This window comes from Pelophylax lessonae (genome assembly GCF_965119305.1).
Source record: "Pelophylax lessonae genome assembly, chromosome: 13".
Lineage (NCBI taxonomy): Eukaryota > Metazoa > Chordata > Amphibia > Anura > Ranidae > Pelophylax > Pelophylax lessonae.
The window spans coordinates 59,768,918-59,791,774 of record NC_138780.1 but is presented as its reverse complement, the minus strand read 5'-3'; the positions used below and the strand labels follow the sequence as shown (position 1 = coordinate 59,791,774).

Here is a 22,857-nt window from a genome sequence, read left to right as displayed (position 1 = left end):
ATCTGATAAATGTGTGGGAACAGAAAACGACCAGACTTTCTCGGATGGTCGGGGCCAGATAGCTCTAGGGACGCCTGGTTCAGATCCAATCAGCGCCAGTGGTCCTAGAAATTCTAGGCTGGCCTCCTCAAGCCGGCCTGGCCGACTTGGACATGCTAGTCGCAGACGTTCCGTGGGAACTTCGTCTCAGGGAGTGTCTGTGGTCTCTAGGACCAAGTTACCTTCGTGCTTTACAGTCGCTGGTTTTAATGGCCTGGCCATTGAGACCCAAGTACTGAAGGACAGAGGTTTGTCTACTTCTGTCATTCCTACCCTTATTAAAGCAAGGAAAGCGACTTCCAGCAAAGTCTATTATCACACATGGAAGACTTATATTGCGTGGTGCGAATCTTTAGGATTTCCTCCACGTACCTATTCGGTGTCTCGAATATTGGCCTTTTTGCAACAAGGGGTTGAGCAGAAGCTAGCCTTGAGCACCATCAAGGGTCAAGTTTCAGCATTAGCAATCTTCTTTCAGAAGCCGTTAGCTACCAAATCCTTGGTGCGGAATTTCATCCAGGGGGTGCGGCACCTGGCTCCTCCAGTCCGCGCGCCCTTACCGCCCTGGGATCTTAATTTGGTTTTGTCGGTTCTACAGAAACCTCCTTTTGAAAACATCAGGGAGATTCCCTTGCTTACTTTATCCCAGAAGGTGGCCTTCTTGGTGGCTATTACTTCTGCTCGCAGGGTGTCAGAACTGGCTGCATTATCATGCCAGTCACCATACCTAGTGATTCATAGGGATAAGGTAGTACTTCATCCTAAGCCATCTTTTCTTCCTAAGGTGGTTTCAGATTTTCATCTGAATGAAGATATTGTACTACCTTCCTTGTGTCCTCAGCCCAAGCATCATCGGGAACATGCGTTGCATTCCTTAGATGTGGTTCGGGCAATCAGGGTATACCTGAAAGCTACGGAATCATCCCGTAAGACGGATTCACTTTTTGTGATCACGGATGGCCCCAGAAAGGGTTTGCCTGCATCTGCCGCAACCATTGCCAAATGGATTAGACAGACGGTGGTACAGGCTTATTCTATTAAGGGTCAGAGTCCTCCGTTCCCTGTTAGGGCGCACTCCACTCGAGCGCTCAGTACTTCCTGGGCCTTTCGCCATCAGGCGTCAGTGGTCCAGGTATGTAAGGCGGCCACCTGGTCGTCGGTACATACCTTTACAAAATTCTATAAAATTGATGTGACGGCATCGGCGGATGCCTCATTTGGCCGCAAGGTTTTGCAGGCCGCAATTTGAGGAGACCGGTGGTCTACCTCGAGGGTTTTTTTCTGTTTGAAAATTTTTTTGTTGAGTCTCATCATTAAGGATGAGCATTGTAAACTTCTAGTTGGCACCGGTTGGGCCTTCTAGATTGGGATTTGATTTCCATTTTCCCACCCCTCAGTTGTGATACTGCTCTGGGACGTCCCGAAGGTGGTGTATCACCGAGGACTACGTCTGTCGATGAGCGCTAGAGAAAAATGGATTTTTGTAAAATCTTACCGTAAAATCCTTTTCTCTTAGCTCATCGACAGACGTAGTCCCCGCCCCTCTGTTTTGGAGTTGGGTTGGGTTAAATTCTCTAAGCACTGCTTTTTCACATAACTGATTTGCTGAGGCAGAGAGAGAGAGGATATACCCTCTGGGACTGCCCCTAGGGTGTGGCCAGAGCTTTTTAATTTCCTGTCTAGTCCTGCTCCTGCGGAGGTAACATAACCCGAAGGTGGTGTATCACCGAGGACTACGTCTGTCGATGAGCTAAGAGAAAAGGATTTTACGGTAAGATTTTACAAAAATCCATTTATATATATATATATATATATATATATATATATGATAGAAAAAAAAAACTAGACTGCATTCTTATAGATGCAAGCAATATCCAACAGACAATTGTGCAAAATTTAAAAAGGCCATAACATTCTAAGTAAGGTGCTAAGTGCAAATAAATGTACATCTCCAAAAGGTGAAAAAAAGGTAACTCCCTCTTTCTATTTTCCTAGCAGAAGCACACAGCACTCACTGGAAATCCAGAACCTCTTTTCTCAAATACTGTCAAAACTTGCTTATTGTATCCCCAATGGGTGGTCCATCATACAAATATTAGGTTTTCGGTCAACTAACTATCCTGTACACACTGATGACTGGACACCACCATATACTTAGTAACAACAAACTTGCATACCTCACTTGCAGAGGGAAAAGGTAAAAAAAGAACCTCTCAGTGTAGTAATAGGTTTTATTAAAAAAAAAAATTATATATATATATATATATATATATATATATATATATATATATATATATATATATAATGCACTTGCATCAATGTCAATATAACTCAAGCATATATGAACATGAAAATGGAAACTGAAAGCGTCTGTTTGCGATCCAAAGACCAGAAAACTGGATTTTGTCTCACCGTAAAATCAGTTTCTCTGAGGTTCACTGACGGACACAGCTCCATGTCTTCTAGACCCTTGGGCTTATGCTACGCTCTCTTCAGGAGTAGAACTAGGTGGAAACAAATTTGGCTATGCCCCTGAGGCAGTCCCAGAGGGTATACAATCACTTCCTGCTATAGGACTTCAGTTTGTAACAAGCAGTGTCAGAAGAACACATGACTCAACCCAACAGAGGGGCGGGTGCTGTGTCCGTCAGTGAACCTCAGAGAAAAGGATTTAACTGTAAGAAAAATAGAATTTTTGTAAGAACTTATCGTAAAATTATTTTATCTGAGTCCTCTGACAGTCGCCGCCCGATGGTATTAGCCTTCACTAATGGGTAATGGCGCACTCTGCAGGAGCAGGCTAGGCAGATCATTGTTTATCAGGTTAATACAAAAAAACTTTTATACCTCGGCACGCCACTAGATGGCCATTCCTGGACCCAATCTGATATTACCTCAGTTTGTAGCAAGCAGTACCGGAAGGCAACAACCCCCAGAAAAACCAGGAGGGCGGGGGCGGCGACTGTCAGAGGACTCAGAGAAAAGAATTTTATGGTAAGTTCTTACAAAAATTCTATTTTCTCTTACGTCCTCCGACAGTCGCCGCCTCTTCATATTCGTCACATATGGGGTATTAGACTTTGCTCCGAAGGAGTAGCTAGGCAACAGAATATGTTAACATTAAAGCTTTTAACATATCCCACCCTCAAGGGGTGGTCCCCTCAGTCAATACCCTCCTACTTCCTGCAACCATATCTCAGTTTCAATGTCTAGCTTGTCAGGAGTGGCTGGCTCTCTCTGTGCTGGGGCTTTGTGCCCCAGACTTTCTTCTTTTTTGATTTTTTGTTTGAGTTTTCTCTCTACCTTTACTTAGCTGTTTTTTGTCAGCATTAGTTAGTTCTTCTGATGAAGAGGATCATGCGGGCTGGGTCTCGGGCTGATCCCCCTGGTCGTGGGTCAGTGGCTTCCCAGCCTGCCATCGAGCGTTCAGCCAGGTAACGCTCCTGGCACAGTGAACGACCCATCCCTGTTCGGTGCAGGGATGATTGGTGAGGTGGCTACCTCACTGGACGCTGTGCGGTTTCTTAACACCCATTTTGTGCGTCTTGTATGCGACTCTCCCTGCCTCATGTGCAGCGGCTTGTTCGCCTGTGCGGGTCCCCCACGCCATTGTGAGGTAAGTGTATCTATGTGGGGACCTGTCTGTCTGGGGGGGTGTCAGTCTGGGACTGTGTAACCTGCCTCTGTTCTCACTGTTTGTCTCCCTATCACTCGGCTGCATGCTGTGGGCTGCAAGGGGGGGGGGGAGCTGTGTGACACTATGTGTGTCAGCTTTGTCAGTGTGAGTAGCTGTGTGCTGTGGGGCATGTTTTGTGGCATGTTTGGGCACTATACAGCGATCGCTGTGGCGATCTACCATGTTTTTTTATATATGGCAAAATGTGTGCATTACTGTACTGTGGAGCGGCGGTTTCGGCGCCAAACGGCGCCATTTTGCCTACGCTCGCTCCGGCCGCATGTTCTACATGCATGGCGGCCATTTTCTTGTAGCCTCCCATAGGCTTTAATAGAGCGCCCTGGTCACATCACTTCCTCTTCTCCTGGGTACACTGATCGAGGCAGCGGCGAGGTTCTCCCCAGGTTATATCCTTCTTATTCATTGCCTGTGTCAGTTTTATTGTCCCTGTGGGGGTCTCATTGTGCTTGTGTGTGGTGCGGTGGGCTGCGCTCGCCGCGCTTGTTAAAGGGGCAGTTATCCCTTTATTATCCGGCATTTGATATTGGGGCAATGGATTCTCAGGAGGGCAAATTTCCTACCACCTTGGTGGTTAGCCAGGGGACCGCTGTTTCCCCCCCCCCAGGGGGGGATTTAGCCACTATTGTGGCTGGCCTTGCTGCTCAGGCGCAGATGCTGGTGGCTGCTCAGTCTACCAGGAGACCAAGAGTTTCTCTTTCCTCTGAGTCTGAGGGTGAAGGTGATGGGGCTGTTATGGCGGGGGTCTCCTTATCGGGGTCCCGCTCCTCCCTGGATCTAGTGGGGTCCGAGGTGGAGGCTGAAGTTGAAGGGGTTGATAATTCTCCCCCTGGCTCGCCTGAAGAGCTTGCAATCATGGATGAATTGATTGCTTCCATAAAACAAACGCTGCGTTTGCAGGATGAAGTGTGTCCCCCCGCTGCCTTGGCGGCTTATGGGACGCAGAGAAAACGCAGGACGCCGCAGGTTTTTCCCTGCAATGATGATTTTCAGCGCGCTGTTAAGGAACAATGGCGCAATCTATGCAAACCTTTTGCTGTGCCAAGTAGGTTCAAGCTGCGTTATCCTTTCTCACCTTCCACTGATGAACGGTGGTGTGTGCCACCCCCGGTGGATCACGCAATTGCGGTTTTAAACAAATCTACTGCGATTCCTGCAGAGGATTCCCCGGTGTTCCGTGATGCCACGGATAGGAGATTGGAGTCTCTTGCCCGTCATACTTACTCTATTACGGGTTCTATGCTTAAGGCTCTGTTTGCCTCTCTCATGGCGGCCCAGGCTGTCGCAAGTTGGACGCAGATGCTTAGGCGCGTCCTAGTGGCCGATTCGGCCTCGCCGGCGACCCTGGATATGGTGGATCAAATCCACCAGGGTGTCATGTATCTGTGTGATGCGGACTTGGACTTAGTCCCATTGGCTGCACGTGTGCACAGCGTGGCGGTGTTGTCTCGCCGCCTGGTTTGGTTGAAATGTTGGTCGGTGGACCAGTCTTCACGTAAGACCTTAGCCAATCTGCCTTATGATGGGTCTCGCCTTTTTGGGGAGTCCTTGGATGTGTTGATTAAGGGGATCACCGGAGGTAAGAGCACTCTCTTGCCCCATTTCCCCAAGGCTAAAGGGGCTTCTGGGAAGAAGCATGCTAGTTTTCGGCCCCCTCAGGGGTCCTTTCGTGCCTTTCGGTCGCACTACAAGGGCAAACCGTTCAAAGGTCAAGGCTCTCAAAAGAAGCCCTGGTCTGGGAAACAGAAGTCCGGTCAGTCCGGATCCGCAGCCCATAACAGTGCGGCCTGAAGGGGCGCCCTCACCCAGTTTTAGGGTGGGGGGACGCTTGCTCGGTTTTCTTCAACCCTGGTTGGCCCGCGTGCGGGACAGATGGGTTCAGGAGATCTGAACTGGTTACAAGATCGAGTTTCTCTCTCGGCCGGAGAGCAGATTTTTTCCCTCAAATCTTCAGCTGTCTCCGGAGCGTTTACGGGACCTGTACCTGGCGGTGCGGGACCTGAGGGCTCAGGGAGCGGTGGTTCCGGTGCCTCATCGGGACAGATTTCGGGGGTTTTATTCCAATCTGTTCACCGTGCCCAGGAAGGTGGGCAAGGTTCGTCCAATTCTGGACTTGAAGGCTCTGAACCGCTCTGTGCGGGTTCGCAAGTTCCGCATGGAATCCCTGCGGTCGGTGGTGGCTGCCCTGGTTCCGGGGGAATTCATGGCCTCCATCGATTTTGAAGGATGCGTATCTTCACATCCCCATTTTCGAGGGCCACCAGCGGTACCTTCGATTCGCCATTGCGGAGGATCACTACCAGTTTGTGGCGTTGCCTTTTGGTCTCGCCTCGGCTCCGCGGGTTTTCACCAAGGTGCTTGCACCGGTTCTGGCATTATTGAGAGCCCAGGGCATTTCTGTCCTGGGGTATCTGGACGACATTCTGGTTCGGTCTGCGACCAGCCAGGGTCTGGAGAAGGACCTGTCTGTCACGATGCAAACTCTGCAGGAGTTTGGTTGGACGATAAATTTTCCAAAGTCGACACTGAGTCCGTCGGTTCGTCTTCCCTACCTGGGAATGATCCTGGACTCGGTGCAGACGAAGGTCTTCCTGCCGGAAGCCAAACTCAGAACTCTCCAGGAGGAAGTCAGGTCCCTCCGGGACGTTTCGCTCTCGTCTCTGCGGACGTGCATGAGATGTCTGGGATTGATGGTCTCGGCCTTCGAGGCGATTCCCTTCGCCCAGTTTCACACGCGGGGTCTCCAGGCGGAGATCCTGTCCCTGTGGGACGGGCGACCTCAATCTCTGGATCTTCAAATCTCGTTGAGTCATCGCACCAGAAGAGACCTTCTGTGGTGGCTCCAGTCCCCGATGGTGTCCAGGGGCAAGTCGTTTCGTCCTATCTCGTGGACGGTGATCACCACGGATGCCAGCCTGTCGGGCTGGGGTGGTGTTCTGGGCGTTCTGTCCGCCCAGGGAACTTGGTCGGAGGGGGAGTCCTCCCTTCCGATCAACATTCTGGAATTGCGTGCAATAAATCTCTGTCTTCATCGCTGGACGGACCGGCTGCAGGGCTGCCCGATTCGGGTGCAGACGGACAATGCCACGGCGGTGGCCTACATCAACCACCAAGGGGGCACCAGGAGTGCCCGAGCGGCTCGAGAAGTGGCCGACATTCTGACTTGGGCCGAGACTCATGTCCCGGCGATAACGGCTGGGGAACATTCCGGGGGTGGAGAACTGGCAGGCGGACTATCTGAGTCGCCAGACCCTGGATCAGGGGGAATGGTCTCTCCACCCGGCTGTCTTCCAGATGTTGTGCGCGAAGTGGGGTCTTCCAGATGTGGACCTGTTCGCGTCTCGTCTCAACAACAAGGTGAGGAGGTTCGTGGCAAGGACGTGCGACCCTCGGGCAGACGCGTCGGACGCGTTAGTGGCCCCGTGGCATCAGTACAAGCTGATGTACGCGTTTCCACCGATTCAGTTGCTGTCCAGGTTCCTTCGCAGGTTACAATCGGAACGCAGCACGGTGATTCTTGTGGCGCCGGACTGGCCTTGCCGGTCCTGGTACGCAGACCTCGTTAATCTGGCGGTCGACGCCCCGTGGCGTCTACCTCTTCGAGACGATCTCCTGTCTCAAGGGCCGATATACCATCCTGCTTTACAGTCGCTGGCTTTGACGGCCTGGCTGTTGAGACCGAGGTCCTGAAGGAGAAGGGTCTCTCCCCGGAGGTCGTTCATACCTTGATCAACGCGAGGAAGTCTTCCTCGGGGAAGGTTTACTACCGTACTTGGAAGGCCTATTTTGCCTGGTGTGAGTCCAGGGGGTTTTCACCCCGAGTGCTGTCCTTCCTTCAAACAGGTGTCGATCAGCGTTTGGCGCTGGCTACGATAAAGGGTCAGGTGTCTGCGCTGGCCGTTCTGTTTCAACGTCCCGTGGCTTCCAACTCCTTGGTTGGCACTTTTGTTCAGGGAGTGCGGCATCTGGTTCCTCCTAGGAGGGATCCTCTGCCCCCTTGGGACTTGAATCTCGTTTTATCTGTGTTACAACGTGCTCCTTTTGAACAGATCAGGGAGATCTCGTTGTCTATGTTGTCCAAAAAGGTCGCCTTTTTGGTTGCGATCACTTCGGCTCGCAGAGTGTCGGAGCTGGCGGCTTTGTCCTGCAAGTCTCCGTATCTGGTTGTTCATTTGGATAAGGTGGTCTTGCGACCTAATCCTTCTTTTCTTCCGAAGCGAGTTACGGAATTCCATCTTAATGAGGATATTGTCTTGCCTTCGCTGTGCGCGAAGCCAAAACATCCGAAAGAGGTGAGACTACATTCTTTGGATGTTGTTCGGGCGATAAGGGTTTACCTTAAATCGACTGAGTCTTTTCGAAAGACGGATTCCTTGTTTGTTCTTCCAGAGGGTCCTCGGAAGGGCATGGCGGCGTCGGCCTCTACCATCGCCAAATGTTTCAGGCAGACCATTGAACAGGCCTATGCTTTGCAGGGGAAGGTTCCCCCTGTGCCTGTGAAGGTGCACTCTACTAGATCTCTGAGTACGTCTTGGGCCTGTCGTCATGGGGCTTCTGTAGCCCAGGTGTGTAAGGCGGCGACCTGGTCGACCGTGCACACTTTCACAAAGTTCTACAAAGTAGATGTTCAGGCATCGGCGGATGCTTCCTTTGGCCGCAAGGTTCTTAGTGCGGCAATTCCCTAGGGTCCCTTGTTGGGGACCTCTGGCTGTTGGGATAAGTTTGTTTATCCCCTGGTTCTTTGTCTTTTCCTGGGTTGTTGCTCCTGTTGAGCAATTATTTTTTCCTTTAGCCCAGCTGGTTTCCTTCCTTTGGTAAGGTTCCTTTCTTTGATGCGGAGACTGCGTTGCCTTTCGGCGCGGATGCGTTTCCCACCCCTCATGTTTGCACTGCTTTGGGACGTCCCCATATGTGACGAATATGAAGAGGCGGCGACTGTCGGAGGACGTAAGAGAAAACGGAATTTTTGTAAAATCTTACCTGTAAAATTCCTTTCTCTGAGTCCTCCGACAGTCGCCGCCCCCGCCCCTCTTTTGGAGTTTGGTTGTATACTCTACTGCTATTCCACTGAAACTGAGATATGGTTGCAGGAAGTAGGAGGGTATTGACTGAGGGGACCACCCCTTGAGGGTGGGATATGTTAAAAGCTTTAATGTTAACATATTATGTTGCCTAGCTACTCCTTCGGAGCAAAGTCTAATACCCCATATGTGATGAATATGAAGAGGCGGCGACTGTCGGAGGACTCAGAGAAAGGAATTTTACAGGTAAGATTTTACAAAAATTCCGTTTTCTCTTACGTCCTCTGACAGTCGCTTCCCGATGGTATTGGCCTTCACTAATGGGGCGTCCCAAAGCAGTGCAGGTATGAGGGGTGGGAAAGCAACGCAACCAATATAGAAGGTAACGCAAATAGCCGGGCCAGTAACAACTAGAGATGTGCCGGTTTTCGGTAATTCGATATATCGCGGTATTGGTTACCCACGGTATTATTGTGGTCATTTTTAAAATACTGTGTTTCTCTGCTCTCCAAGTCTGCCTTTTGAATTGATACATTTCAGTGAGCTGGATGACTCATTCACTCAACAGTTCACTCACTCAATAGAAACAGCTCTGGTAATAGAATCCTAGAGTGAGAGAGCTTAGCTCCTCCCTGTAACCAATCAGACGCCTCACAGCACACACCTGCATGCTTCTTCCAAGGCTCATACACAGACAGAAACACTGCCTACTACAAGGCAAGTTGATAGATATAGAGAGAGATAGATAGAGAGAGATATATAGCAGCCCACATTACATTATTATATAGCCATCAAGCAGTGTCTGGCCTACCTGGTGATGACTGGTCCTGGCGCTCAGCTCCGATGTCCTGGTCATTAAGGGGGCAAATCCTTCTGGTCCAGAAGTGGTTAAACCTGCAGGAGGACCGGTGTTTTTATCTATAAATTACTGTACTATTGCTTTAGGTCTGGTTCACATGTATGCAGGTTGGCAACCCACATTTGCACAGGCATAGCAGCCCATTGATTCGAATGGGCTTGAGCTGCTATGCCTGCATTTTCAGCTGAAAAAAGGTGCATGCAGAATTTTAAAAAATGCAGTGGCCGTGAAATCCATCTTTCTTTTGCACCATGCGACTTACCTGCAGTTGCTGCACACGCAAACTGTTTTTTAATGCTGGGCCCACGTATATAAAAAAACGCAGAAAGCTTGCCAGAGCAGGAACTGCAGGTAAGCCGCATGGTGCAAAAGCAGGATGGATTTCAAGGCCACTGAATTTTTTAAAAATGCTGCATGCTTCTTTTTTCTGCGGAAAATGGGGCATAACAGCCCATTCAAATCAATGGGCTGCTATGCCTTTGCAAATGTGGGCCGCTAACCCGCATACATGTGAACCAGGCCTAAAGCAATAGTAAAGTAATTTATAAATAACACCGGTCCTCCTTCAGGTTTAACCACTTCTGGACCACAAGAATTTGCCCCCTTAATGACCAGGCCATCGGATCAGAGCCGAGCGCCTGGACCAGTCATCACCAGGTAGGCCAGACACTGATTGATGACTTATTTTAGGCCTGGTTCACAGAGTCTGTACTGACTGACTATATAATAATGTGCAAAAGTGAACCAAAGTCCCTAAATTCAGCAATGAAATTCAAGTGAGGTAGAAATTTAATAATTTTATACCGTGATAATACCGTATACCGTGGCAAAACCTTAATTAATCGCAGCATGAAAATCTGATAGTCACAAGCCTAATATATATATATATATATATATATATATATATATTCACAGGAGAAAGATGATTAAATATCATCAAAAGAAAGCTCTATCTGTCTAAAAATAAATAAAAAAGGGCTAAAAATGTAATTTGTGTACAGAGTTGCATGGCTGAGCAATAGGCATTCAAAGTGTGTCAACGCTGAAATCTGAAGATTGGCTTGGACAGGAGTGGGGTGAAAGTGTCTGGGGTTGAAGTGTATTTGGTGAAAGACTAGGCAGGCATATGGCATCCTTTTGTTTCTACAGTTTACCCCTCACAAATTCTTCTGCAGCCTACTTTTCCAGAAGTGCCTACTGTGAATCGTTAGATTTGTGATCATTGGAAAGTAGAAGTAATGAAAGATGTTGAGCACTTAGCCTGCATCCATGTAAAATGTTTGGGAAATAAAATATTTTAGTTCCATTCTGCATTGTTTTGGATATATTTAAAAAAAAAAAAAAACTACTTGTACAATGGACTAAATCAGAGTCCCAATCTACTTATCCCTCATTACAACCCACTTGTCCTGATAAAAAAAAAACAATTTTAACCAAAAATGTTTAACCAAAACAAAAAAAAAAGGGTTTTTAGAAAGCTCCCGATGCCTGGGCATAAAAAGGGTAATCTGATATCTGGTGGGGGGGGGAGAGAAGAGGGAATGAGGCAAACCAGAACCCATAAAAGAAAGGAAAAGGAGGCGCAAACACCTAGTGCATTACCAGTGGTACTGTTTAAAATGATTTATTAAAATGCTGAATGCATACTCACAAACATGAAGAATAAAAATCGTACTGCAAATTCCCGTCACCCATGTGTTGGACCATGTCCTGGAAATTGCGACCGCTAACGCGTTTCGGGAGTCAAGCTCCCTTCCTCAGAGCTCTGAGGAAGGGAGCTTGACTCCCGAAACGCATTAGCGGTTGCAATTTCCAGGACATTGTCCAACACATGGGTGACGGGAATTTGCAGTGCGATTTTTATTCTTCATGTTTGTGAGTATGCATTCAGCATTTTAATCATTTTAAACAGTACCACGGGTAATGCACTAGGTGTTTGCGCCTCCTTTTCCTTTCTTTTATGCATCCGTTTGGAGTTCCCTGCCTGAGGAGAGTAGCACGCCAGTCTTCCCCTTCGGAGTGAGCGCTTGGCTGATTATTTGTTTAAACCAGAACCCAGTCTCAACATTACTCTTATGGTGTACGATATGTGCTCTGTAGAGTAACCAGCAAAAGGAAAGCCAAACAAATGAATAAAGCAGTAGTACTGAATGGGGATTACTACCCATAAAGACATAACGCTATGCGACACATAAACATAACTCTGTGACTGAGTGGTTAAAATGAACTCCCTGTTCCCAAAACAGAGAAGGAGCGCAGTTCCTTCACCCAGAGTAGAGGAGGATGGGGGAAGAGATTGCTCAGATCTACTAAGTACAGGTATGCATTAATTAAAAGTAAAAGGTCTATGAGAAGCCGTTACAGAGATGAACGTGAACCGTCAGAAAAGGAGTGTTTCCCACAGTAATGTTTCACAAGAGATGAATATGCAGCGGTCACATACCCTACTGGCAGAAAGCTCACCATCAACCAGACAGCCAAATAACCATAACACAGAAGTGCCAATTCGGCGCTCATGGAAAGCTATAAAACAAAAAGCATGATCTAAAGTCCTTAACCACTAGGTGAGAGACAGATCCAAAGAGTGGCCCTCTATTGGCAACTAACAACTTAGAAAAAATGGAGCAATGGCAATTATATCCTGAAAAGACAAGGGGAACTAACAAAAGTCCTCCCAGGAACCCACGACTTCTGCCCCTGCGCCGCCTGGGGAAAAACCCAATAGAAGCGAGAGACGACCTGGTCTGCTTGCGACCTGCCTACCATGACCTTTCCCCTCGCTTCTATTGGGTTTTAAGCCAGTCATAAACTACATCTGCTGACAGACTCCCCCAGTGGACAGGCTGTAGTTCCTGGGTGCCAACCCTTTGCCCCCCCTAGCTGCAATGGAGCCACCAGCCCTGCAAGGCCGACAGTCACAAGCATGACTTCCAAAGGCAGAGGCAACAACCAGCCCAGCAGCAACCGAAGGGCCACAGGCTAAACACCCACACTTTAGCTGCCTAGGATCCATTGCCCAGGGGTTGTACTGTGACTGAGCCCGGAGCGGCAGTGGGTAAAGGTTGTCTTAGAATATCAGGCAAAACCAGCATTAAATACTATACATGGCAGAGGGGGAAAACCCCCACCACCACCCATGTCTCCAACCAACCCTAGCAAAAACAAGACGGCAAACATAAACACACTGTGATGAATGAGGAAGGGGTTAAAGATTAGAAAAGGTGGGGGGGGGTAGGGATAGTGAAGGGGCAGGAGCAGGTATGTTTAGGGGGAGGAGGGGTAAGAGGAGGGGAGCTGGAGGGATGAGGGAGATGGGATTGGGGGAGCCAAGACACACTCATTTCACTGTAACCTCCATAAAAAGGCAAAGGGCAGCATGATAGCAGTGACCCCGTATAATAAATAAGGGTCCCAACTATAATCCAAAAGGCGCCCTCTATCCTCTGTGCCATGTCATCCAGTCGGGAGGGGAGGGAGCGCAAGATGTCGCTGAGATCCCAATCAGCCCAACTGACAGGGCTTGAGGCCATAGAGGACTCTTGAGACAGTGAGGGAGGATCTCCTTAAAATTGAAGGAGTAGGAATAGGAAATGAGACGCGAGCCATCTGGTCTTCTGCTGTATCGGTAGAGTGAGGTGCTGAGGTCGCATGCTGTGTCTGCCTGGAGAAGCCAGCAGAGGGAGTCTGTGGCATCTTGGGAGACTATCGAGCCGAGTTAAGGACAGGATTCCATCCGACCCCCGCTTGCCAGGAAGTGTGAGGACTTTTTGCCCTTGGGCATCCAGATATGGCACCTCAAGCAAGCACAGGAGCCTTGGGTAGTGCAAAGCTGGGATCTTCAGCAGAGGCCTCATGCCATCTTCTGGCCAAAATAGATACAAATGTTTGAGTTGACGGCAAACCCAACTGCTTGCCCACAACAGGGCTAATTGTAAACAAAAAAACACCTGACCGTGTCTAGAACTGCATGTCCCGGGCGTCGGGTGATTGGAATTGCATATCTCTGCTACTGGTGATGATTACGTAACCTTGAATTTCAAGCTGGTTTATGTAGAAAAACATTAGTAAAGAAAAATATTTTAGTAGATTATTGTAACAGAAGACTTTAACAAAAAGCTGTAAAAGCAGTGATATTTTTTTTTTTTTTTTACAGTTGCCTAATAAACTATTGACATTATAGTACAACCTTTTGTCAAACATGGCATTAACCTCTTCCTGCCCATGCTATAGCCGAAAGACGGCTACGGCATGGACCTGAATTGCCAGGATGGCGTCCATGTACGTCCTCCCGTGCATGAGCTGCCTGCGCTCCCTCCGCCTGGCACGCTTGGCTCGCTCTGTGATCAGCAAGTCCACAAGACTCGGCTGATCATAGATCGGAGTTAGGTAATCCCGGCCCATTACCGCGTAATCGGCTGTCAGCCAATGATATCTGATCATGCGATGTAAACCGAACCAGTAATCTGCTTTTTTTTTCCCTCACGCTAACAGCGTGAGGAGAAAAATAATGCCAATCACCACACTGCCTCATCTGTGCCCACCAGTGCCACCTATCAGTCCCTATCAGTGTCACCTACCAGTGCCTATCAGTGCACATCAATGAAGGAGAAAAACTACCTTTTTGAAAAATGTTATAACACACTATGAAAACTGTTGTTTTTTTTTTTTTTTTTTTTTTTTTTTTTACAAATTTTTCAGTATTATTTTGTTAAGCAAAAAATAAAAACCCCGGTAGTGATTAAGTGCCCATTCACGCTACTGGTCAGCCTGACAAGTCGCGGTCCATGCAGTGCTACGGGAACCGTTCTAATAGGAGCGACTCAAGTCGCTCTGACTTAGAAAGTAGTTCCTGCACTACTTCGGGGCGACATCGAAGCGACTTGCCATTCATTATATGAAGTCCGTGCAAGTCGTGGTGCACGCGACTTCCCAGGTCGCCCCCGAAGTCGTGCCGCGTTAGTGTGAACCGGCACTAAATGCCACCAAAAGTAAGCTTTATTTGTGTGGAAAAAAACAATGATAATGTAATTTGCATAGTGTTGCATGACCTCGCATTTGTCATTCAACTGAAAGCTGAAAATTGGCCTAGGCAGGAAGGGGGTTTAAGTGCCCAGTAGGCAAGTGTTTAATGTATACAAAAATCAATCTTCTCAGCATAAATTCCAGAATACTTGATACATGTGGATACTGATAGTGCTTTCAAATAATATAACTTTCTCTATCGTTCATCGACAGAAGCAGCTCCATCTAGTCAGAGATTATAGGGTTATTCTGCTCCTATCCGGGATAGCCACTAGGCAGGAAAAAAGCTTGACACACCCCCTGCTATCATCAAGCAGTTTTTGTGCCTAGCTTCCTGCTGGGACTTCTGTCTTAGCTATTATAGGAAACTTTGTTAGTTTGATTTTTTTTTTTTTTTTATATTTTCACTAGTTAGTTTCTGGGGACCAAGATCCAGAGGAACTACAAGCAACAGCCAGCTGAGGTTTGGCACTGGATAATCTAGATCCTTAAGGTCTCCCAGTCTGGCCATCAAGCATAAGCAGGTTATAGTCCAGCACGAGGCCTCACCACGACAGTGCCCCGACAGATGGGGAAGAGCCTGCGAGTGGACCATCTCGCTGGGATGCACACTACCTGGAACGCCCCGAGTCACAGCTTCCCTTTGGCTGACAGCACCCCCATCCCGGGCGGGAGGTGATCTGTTTCGGAATGGCGCCCACCTGGTACCGTGATATGGTGAGTAAATTGTACCCCAAAAACCCCTGGCGGTCTCAGGGTGGACGTGGGCTCTTCCCTGGAATAGTCGGACCTTAGGGGCTACCTCGGTGCCCCTGGCACCTCGGAGGACTAGTCCTGTGTACCCCTCGGCATTCCCCTACCCCTAGCAGGTTTTTACCTTGGGGGGCGGTAATAATGCAGCCGTTGTGGCGCTTATTTGAGGGGGGTGACTTGTCCTGTGTGGGCTCCTGAAAAGGGACCTTCAGATGCCTATTGTTCTCGGTACCCTTTTGGGGGGTCCTGGAGACCACATGGTGCGCCGTGGGGGCCGCCATTTTGCTGGGGATCATGATTTTTATATTCTTATTAGATTCTATGGGCAGGATTTTCTAGAATTCCCCATTTTCCTGAGGTTCATAGGCTGGATAAGCATGCGGCATGGTTTTGAACATATAGAGGCAGAGTTTTCTCTTCCTCTTCCTGTACTGTCAGTTTTGTTTTTGCACAGATCGGGCTGGAAGTCTCCTCTGTGGTCTGGTAACATTTTCCTGGGGTTCCCTGTGGGTTTTTCTTCACTCTATTATCTTATAACCAGGGATTCTGAGCCCGCACTTATAGCGGTGGGACCTCGTTTTTGGCGGTCTTAAAGAGACACTGCCCAAATATTCTAAAAACTGTAACATGGAGTCCCAGGATGACATTTCACCTGCAGACCCCCTGGAAGTGATTGCGGGACCTTTTGGTTCACAGTCGCAGCCAGAGATTAGTTTTTTTTTGCAAAATCTGATGTCTAAGGTAGATTTTGTCAATGCTAGTGCTGCCAGCTGCAAACGCCTTCCACCCTCACCCCCATCAGCAGGGTCTTCGGACTCTGGGATAGACATGGCCACCGCAGCTGCAGACCACCCTGAGGGGTTGGTGTCGTCGCATTCTGACGGTGAAGAGGACCTGTCCTCCTAAGCCACCGCACGGGAGCATGCTTTGGTGGAAGCTCTGATAGTTTCAGTGCGGAAAACTTTAAAATTGGCTGATGAATCCACAGCGCCGGTTACGCGGTGTCTTTTGGCTCCCGCAAATTCCGTAAATCGGGCAAGGGAACACCTGTTTTATACTATTGTGGATGAACAATGGTGGTGCATTAAGCACATGTTGGTGGGGCCTAAGCATTTTGCACGCCGTTTCCCCTTTGCGGAGGCAGTGTCTGCTAGGGGGGACTCTACCACCAAAAGTGGATCCCCCGGTGTCCAGGTTGAATAAAGTGACTCGTAACGGTGGAAGTCTCCAACTTTTGTGGACCCCGTGGATAAACAGGTGGAATCCTTGTCCGGCCATTTACAGGTGGTAGCCGGTCACATATTAAAGTCTACCTTTGTAAATGTTTTGGTAGTGCAGACTGCTACGGAATTGGTGAAATTACTTAAAATAACTTGGGAGCTGAACAGTTCCCCCCTGCGGTGTTGGAACTACTGAACCAGTTGGCTCAAGCCCTGGTGTTCATGTGTGCTACGTCCCGGGATTCAGTCCCATTGGTGGCGAGGGCATCGCCAGTGGGGATTGCTGTTATGCTCACGGTGTGGCTAAAAATCTGGTCAGTGGACCGGGCTTCTAAAAAAGCCTTGACTGATCTTCCCTTCTTAGGGGAGAGGCTGTTTGGATCCTCTCTGGACGAGTTGATCAAAGGTATTACAGGGGGGGGGGGGGGGTGTAAGAGCATCATCTTCCCAAATCCAAGAAGCCTTGGTCAGGGAAAGCAAAGACTGGCCAATCTGGACCTGCAGACAAGTCCTCGTCTGCATGAAGGTGCGCCCTCACCCGATTCTGGGGTGGGGGGACGTCTGTTTCTTTCTGGAACCCTGGACCTCCTTGATTCCTGATAATTGGGTGGTTCGGGCCATCAGGGTCTTTCTGGGGACCACTGAGTCCTTTTTAGAAGATCAGACGCGTTTCTTATCCTTACCAAAGGATCTTGTAAGGGATTGGCTGCATCTGCGGCAACCATTTCCAGATGGATCAGGCAGGTGGTAGTTCAGGCTTATTCACTGAAGGGTCTGGTTCCTCCTTTCCCGGTGAAGGCGCATTCTACGAGAGCGCGGAGTGCCTCTTGGGCTTTTCGATATCAGGCGTCAGTGCTGCAAGCTTGCAAGGTGGCAACTTGGTTGTCTGTGCATAGGTTTACATAATTTTACAAAGCAGATGTGTTGGCATCTTCGGATGCTTCTTTTGGCCGCAAGGTTTTGTAGGCTGCTGTATAAAGAGAACTGTTTTTTTTTTTTTTTTTTTCTCTTTGAGGGTGTATTGTGTGTTCGGGGTGAACTCCAGTTGTTCCTGGTTGAGCTCCATGTTCCCTGGTTGGCTAAGTTTAGCCTTTGGGGAGTTGCATTTCAGTTTGCTTTGTCTTCCCACCGCTCATGAATATACTGCTTTGGGACATCCCTATAGTCTGACTAGATGGAGCTGCGTCTGTCGAACGATAGAGAAAACTGGATTTTTGTAAGAACTTGCCATAAAATCATTTTCTCTGAAGTCCATCGACAGACACAGCACCCGCCCCTCTACAACTTAACTTTTTGATGATGGCAGGGCGTGTGGGGTTATGCCTGCAGGGCCAGCCCCCATAGGTGTGGTTAAGCTTTTTTCCTGCCTAGTGCCTATTCCTGATAGGAGGAGCATAACTCTATAGTCTCTGATTAGATGGAGCTGCGTCTGTCGAACTTCAGAGAAAAAGATTTTACGGTAAGTTCTTACAAAAATCAATTTTTTTCCTGTATGTCGTAAATGAGCAATGAACCAAAGTCAAATGCTGCTTGCCTCTGAGTGTTATATATTTTCTGTACTTCAACAGCTGCAAATGTGTGAAGACATTCTAACATATAGTTTGCTTATTACAGTCCAGAGATCCTGCAGTCCAGGCAGCTATTATTGCTCAACTGAATGCAAAGTATGGATCAACTGGTATTCTGGACACATCCAAAGACAAGGTCACGGTAAGAAGTAGCTCTTTCTACACTCTTTAGAAAGTACAGATCGTGTTACAATTTTTTTTCCTCTTCCAGCAGTGGGTGTGGAGTCTGTGCTTACACTGTGTGTGAGCTGATTGGAAGAAAGGCACCCCCCCCCCTCTACATAGGCAGAGGAACAAAGGAACGTACAGAGCTGCAGTCTGCATAGACCAGCTCTCTGCTTATCTACCTCTAAGTTCTCTCCATCGAACCGTTAACATAACGGAGGAATGGAGCAGCAGAAAGACACCGCACTGAGAGCTTTAGAGAGAGATAAGTTAACACTACAGATATATGTGCCTAGGTCAGATTTCCTGAATGGGGTTTACAACCACTAGAAGGTCTGTTGCACACTTGAGTAAAAATGCTTTTTTTTACTGATCTGACATGAGATGCATTATTGTCTATGGGACATTTCACATAGCTGAGTAAAGATCAGTAATGCAGTGCTGAGTACAGAGCATTAAAACCAAAATATAAAATGTTTCATTTGATTGCAGTAATTTACGTGTGTTTACTCGTTTAAAAATGAAGAATTAAATGAAATGAAGAAGAACTTGTCTATACACTTGCACACCTTTACTCGCCTATACTCCTCATTACCCTGGTCTTTTGGGCCCTTTCACAGGGACATCACGAGTTCCTTCGTAAACATCAGTAACGTATGACACCCATGTTCAAGAGGCCTTAACCTTCAATTCTTAAGTCTTCCATGAGCATGTATTTTGAGTTACTATTACAGTGTTAAATCTTTGACAGGAGTTTCACATTTTACTTTTTACCCATACAAATAAACCGGGACCAAAGGATCCACAGTGTATAGTAGTTCCACAATAAGACAAACAGCAGTCTCTATCAAAAATCTATGTACGTCCAAAGAGTGAACCTTTGATCACAAGCTGTAGCAGCCATCAGTCTGTGTGGGTCTTGTGGAGCAGGCGATCGTCTTCAAAGTGATGCGGCAGCTCCATAGCTGCCGACCACTTTCACAGAGCTTGCTGAGCTTTGTCCCCCTTCTCCTGTGGTTCCCGGACTGTCTAGCGCTTACCGACGCCTGGGAACACATCTGTTGGGGGGAGAGAGACTGCAGTGAGACCAAGGCAAATCCGTGCCTTAATCTCACATGCAAACAATGGAAGTGATGTCACTTCCGGTTTCATATGCACACTTTCCTGGCTAGGGGCCAGATTGGGTGAAGGGCAGGGGAGAGGTTGGGGTCTATTAGACCCCTAATTTTGCCCAAAAAAATACCTGTCACCTGCCCAATGCTTTTACACAGGGGTTTATTTAACCCCTTATGATAGCAATCACATAAAAATAAATAGAAAAAATAAAAAGTAAAAAAAAAAGAAAAAATATTAAATGGGAAAAAAAAGGCTAAAATCCCTGTTGCCCCTCACACCTGCGCAAATGCACACCCAGGGTGCGTACATGTATGTAAACCACGGTCGCACCATGCACGTGACATTATCGCTGCAAACGTCAAAGTGAGAACAATAATTCTAGCACAAGAACTTCTAGTTAACTCTAAATTGATGAGCTGTAATGCTTTTTTAACCACTTCCCACCCAAGGACGTACCTGTACATTTTTGGGTTTTCAGTGGTTATACTTGGATGATGCCTGCACCTACAAGCATGATCCCAGTACCATTGTTTGCAGACGGCGATTCTCTACATTGCAGAAGTGATCCAAGTGGCTCATTAGCCACTTGATCACTTCTGCGGGTGGCGGAAAGGGGTCCCACCTGCCGCCACCTCTCCTAGGTTCTCCGGTCCCAACGGGGCGGGCGGCGATGGCTGACTGGTACAGAGAGAGAGAGGAACTGACATTGTTCCCCTCTCTCTGTAACCCTGGAAACCAGGAGGGACTAGTATTTGTCATTTCCGGTTCCGCCTCTTTGTTTACCTTGTCACCAATGGCCAGGGAAGCAGCCGATCAGACCGATCTCGGTCTGATCAGCTGCATGGGGGGCCACAGGAGAGATTTGGGGTCTAATAAACCGCAAATCTCCCCATAAAGAGGACCTGTCACAGCCCATGCTGTCACAAGGGATGTTGTTCATCCCTTGTGATAGCGATTGTACAAAAAAAAAAAATTAAAGTGCATGAAATAATAATAATTTTAAAGCACATCAGCCCCCTGTGCTTACGTGCAAATGTGAATGCATATGTTACTCCAGCATGCATATGTAAATGGTGATCGCCCACACGCGAGGTATTGTCGCGAACGTCAGAGCGATAGCAATAATTAGAGCACCAGACCTCCTGTGCAACTGGTAACCGCTAAAGGCGTTTTAAAGCGTGACATGTTCAGTATCTTATTTACTCGGCATAACATCATCTTTCACATTATACATAAAAATTGGGCTAACTTTACTGTTTTTTTTTTTTTTTTGTTTAAAATTGCGTTTTAAAAAACGCTGCGCAAATACCGTGTAACATAAAACATTGAAACATGCCCCATTTTATTCTATAGGGTCTCTGCTAAATATATATATATATATATATATATATATATATTATAATATTTGGGGGTTCGAAGTAATTTTCTTGCAAAAAAAGTAATTTCTCTTTCATTCACTGACGGACACAGATCCATGTCTTCTAGACCAGTGGTCCTCAACCCTGGCGTACAGGGCCCACTAACAGGCCAGATTTTAGGTATTACCTTGGGGAGATGCAGACTAGAGGACTGCAATCGCTAAGCAGCAAATTAGATCACCTGGGATGTATTTCAGTTATCTTGAAAATCTGGCCTGTTAGTGGGCCCTGTAGGCCAGGGTTGAGGACCACTGTTCTAGACCATTGGGGGTTATGCTGCTCTCTCTTCAGGAGTAGGACTAGGCGGAAACAATTTTTACTAAGCCCCTGAGGCAGTCTCAGGGGGTATACCATCACTTCCTGCTGTAGGACTCTATTTTTTTCTGCCTAGTCAGGAGTAAGGACTTGGTCCTCTGTTGGGATCTGCGGTCCTGTCATTTTTTCCATTTAAATTAATTATTTTCCTTTTTGTTCCTATGTGACCTACAATCAACCTGTTCCTGTGTGAACTACAATCAACAGCTGGACTGGGCGACGCACTGGATATCCTAGAGCCTTACGGTCTTCCCAGTCTGGCCTGCGAGCGTGACCCAGACCATTATTCTTGATCTTTAAGGATAGCTTACAGACGGGTATGGTGCCAGCTGATTGGAAAAAAGCCAACGTGGTACCAATATTTAAAAAGGGGCCGAGATATATACCGGGTAACTATAGGCCGGTCAGCCTTACATCAGTAGTCTGCAAGATTTTGGAGGGGATGTTAAGGGACCACATACAAGACTTTAGTAATGAAAATATTATTAGTAGTCATCAGCATGGATTCATGAAAAATCGTTAACCTTCTATGATGAAGTGAGCTGCCACCTAGATAAAGGTAAGCCTATGGATGTGGTGTACTTGGACTTTGCAAAGGCCTTTGACACCGTTCCCCACAAACGCTTACTGTTCAAACTAAGGAAGGTAGGTATGGACCATAAGGTGAGTACCTGGATAGAGAACTGGCTCCAGTGGAGGTTGCAAAGGGTGGTGATTAATGGGGAATACTCAGATTGGGCGGTGTGGAAAGCGGGGTCCCCCAGGGTTCTGTCCTGGGGCCAATCCTGTTTAATTTATTCACAAATGATCTAGAGGAAGGGATATCTAGTAAAATCTCAGTATTTGCGGATGATACTAAACTAAGCATGCCAATATCTTCTATGCAAGATGTGGAAAACTTACAAGAGGATCTGAACAAAATAATGGGGTGGGCAACTACATGGCAGATGAGGTTTAATGTTGAAAAATGTAAAATAATGCACCTGGGCATCAGTAATGTGAAAGCAAGCTACTCTCTGGTGGGGAAATCTCTGGGGGAGTCTAGGATGGAAAAGGACCTGGGGGTACTGGTAGACAACAGGCTTGGCAGTGGCATGCAATGCCAAGCCACTGCAAGCAAAGCCAACAGAATACTGGGATGTATAAAAAAGGGGATTCACTCCAGAAATAAAGAGATTATTCTCCCACTCTACAAGACTCTGGTCCGGCCACGTCTGGAGTATGCTGTCCAGTTCTGGGCACCGGTCCTCAGGAAGGATGTGCTGGAACTTGAGAAAGTCCAGAGAAGGGCAACAAAAATTAGGGGAATGGAGGGCATCAGCTATGAGGAAAGACTACAAGCACTGAACTTATTCTCTCTGGAGAAGAGACGATTGAGGGGCGATATGATATCAAAGTACAAATACTGTACTGGCAACCCTAGCATATGGAAAAACCTATTCAGAGAAAGGAAATACAATAAGACACGTGGCCACTCACTAAAACTAGAGGAAAGGCGGTTTAACCTTTAAAATGTGCAGGGGGTTCTTCACTGTAAGAGCAGTAAGGATGTGGAATTCTCTTCCGCAAACCATCGTATCAGCAGGGAGCATCAATAGTTTCAAAAAACGATTAGATGGGCACTTTAAAGACCACAACGTACAGCGGTATACAATGTACGGTTAACA

The 22,857-nt window shown here is 47.6% G+C and overlaps 1 protein-coding gene across 1 annotated transcript in view; it reads left to right on the top strand.

Annotated features, from left to right (window-relative positions):
* Positions 1 to 22,857, top strand: part of RTF1 (RTF1 homolog, Paf1/RNA polymerase II complex component) — a 588,556-nt gene that overhangs the window by 471,525 nt on the left and 94,174 nt on the right. Inside the window, exon 16 of the mRNA XM_082242851.1 lies at positions 18,223 to 18,318. Within this exon, the coding sequence (XP_082098977.1) occupies positions 18,223 to 18,318 (96 nt within the window). The remainder of the gene's footprint in view (positions 1 to 18,222; positions 18,319 to 22,857) is intronic.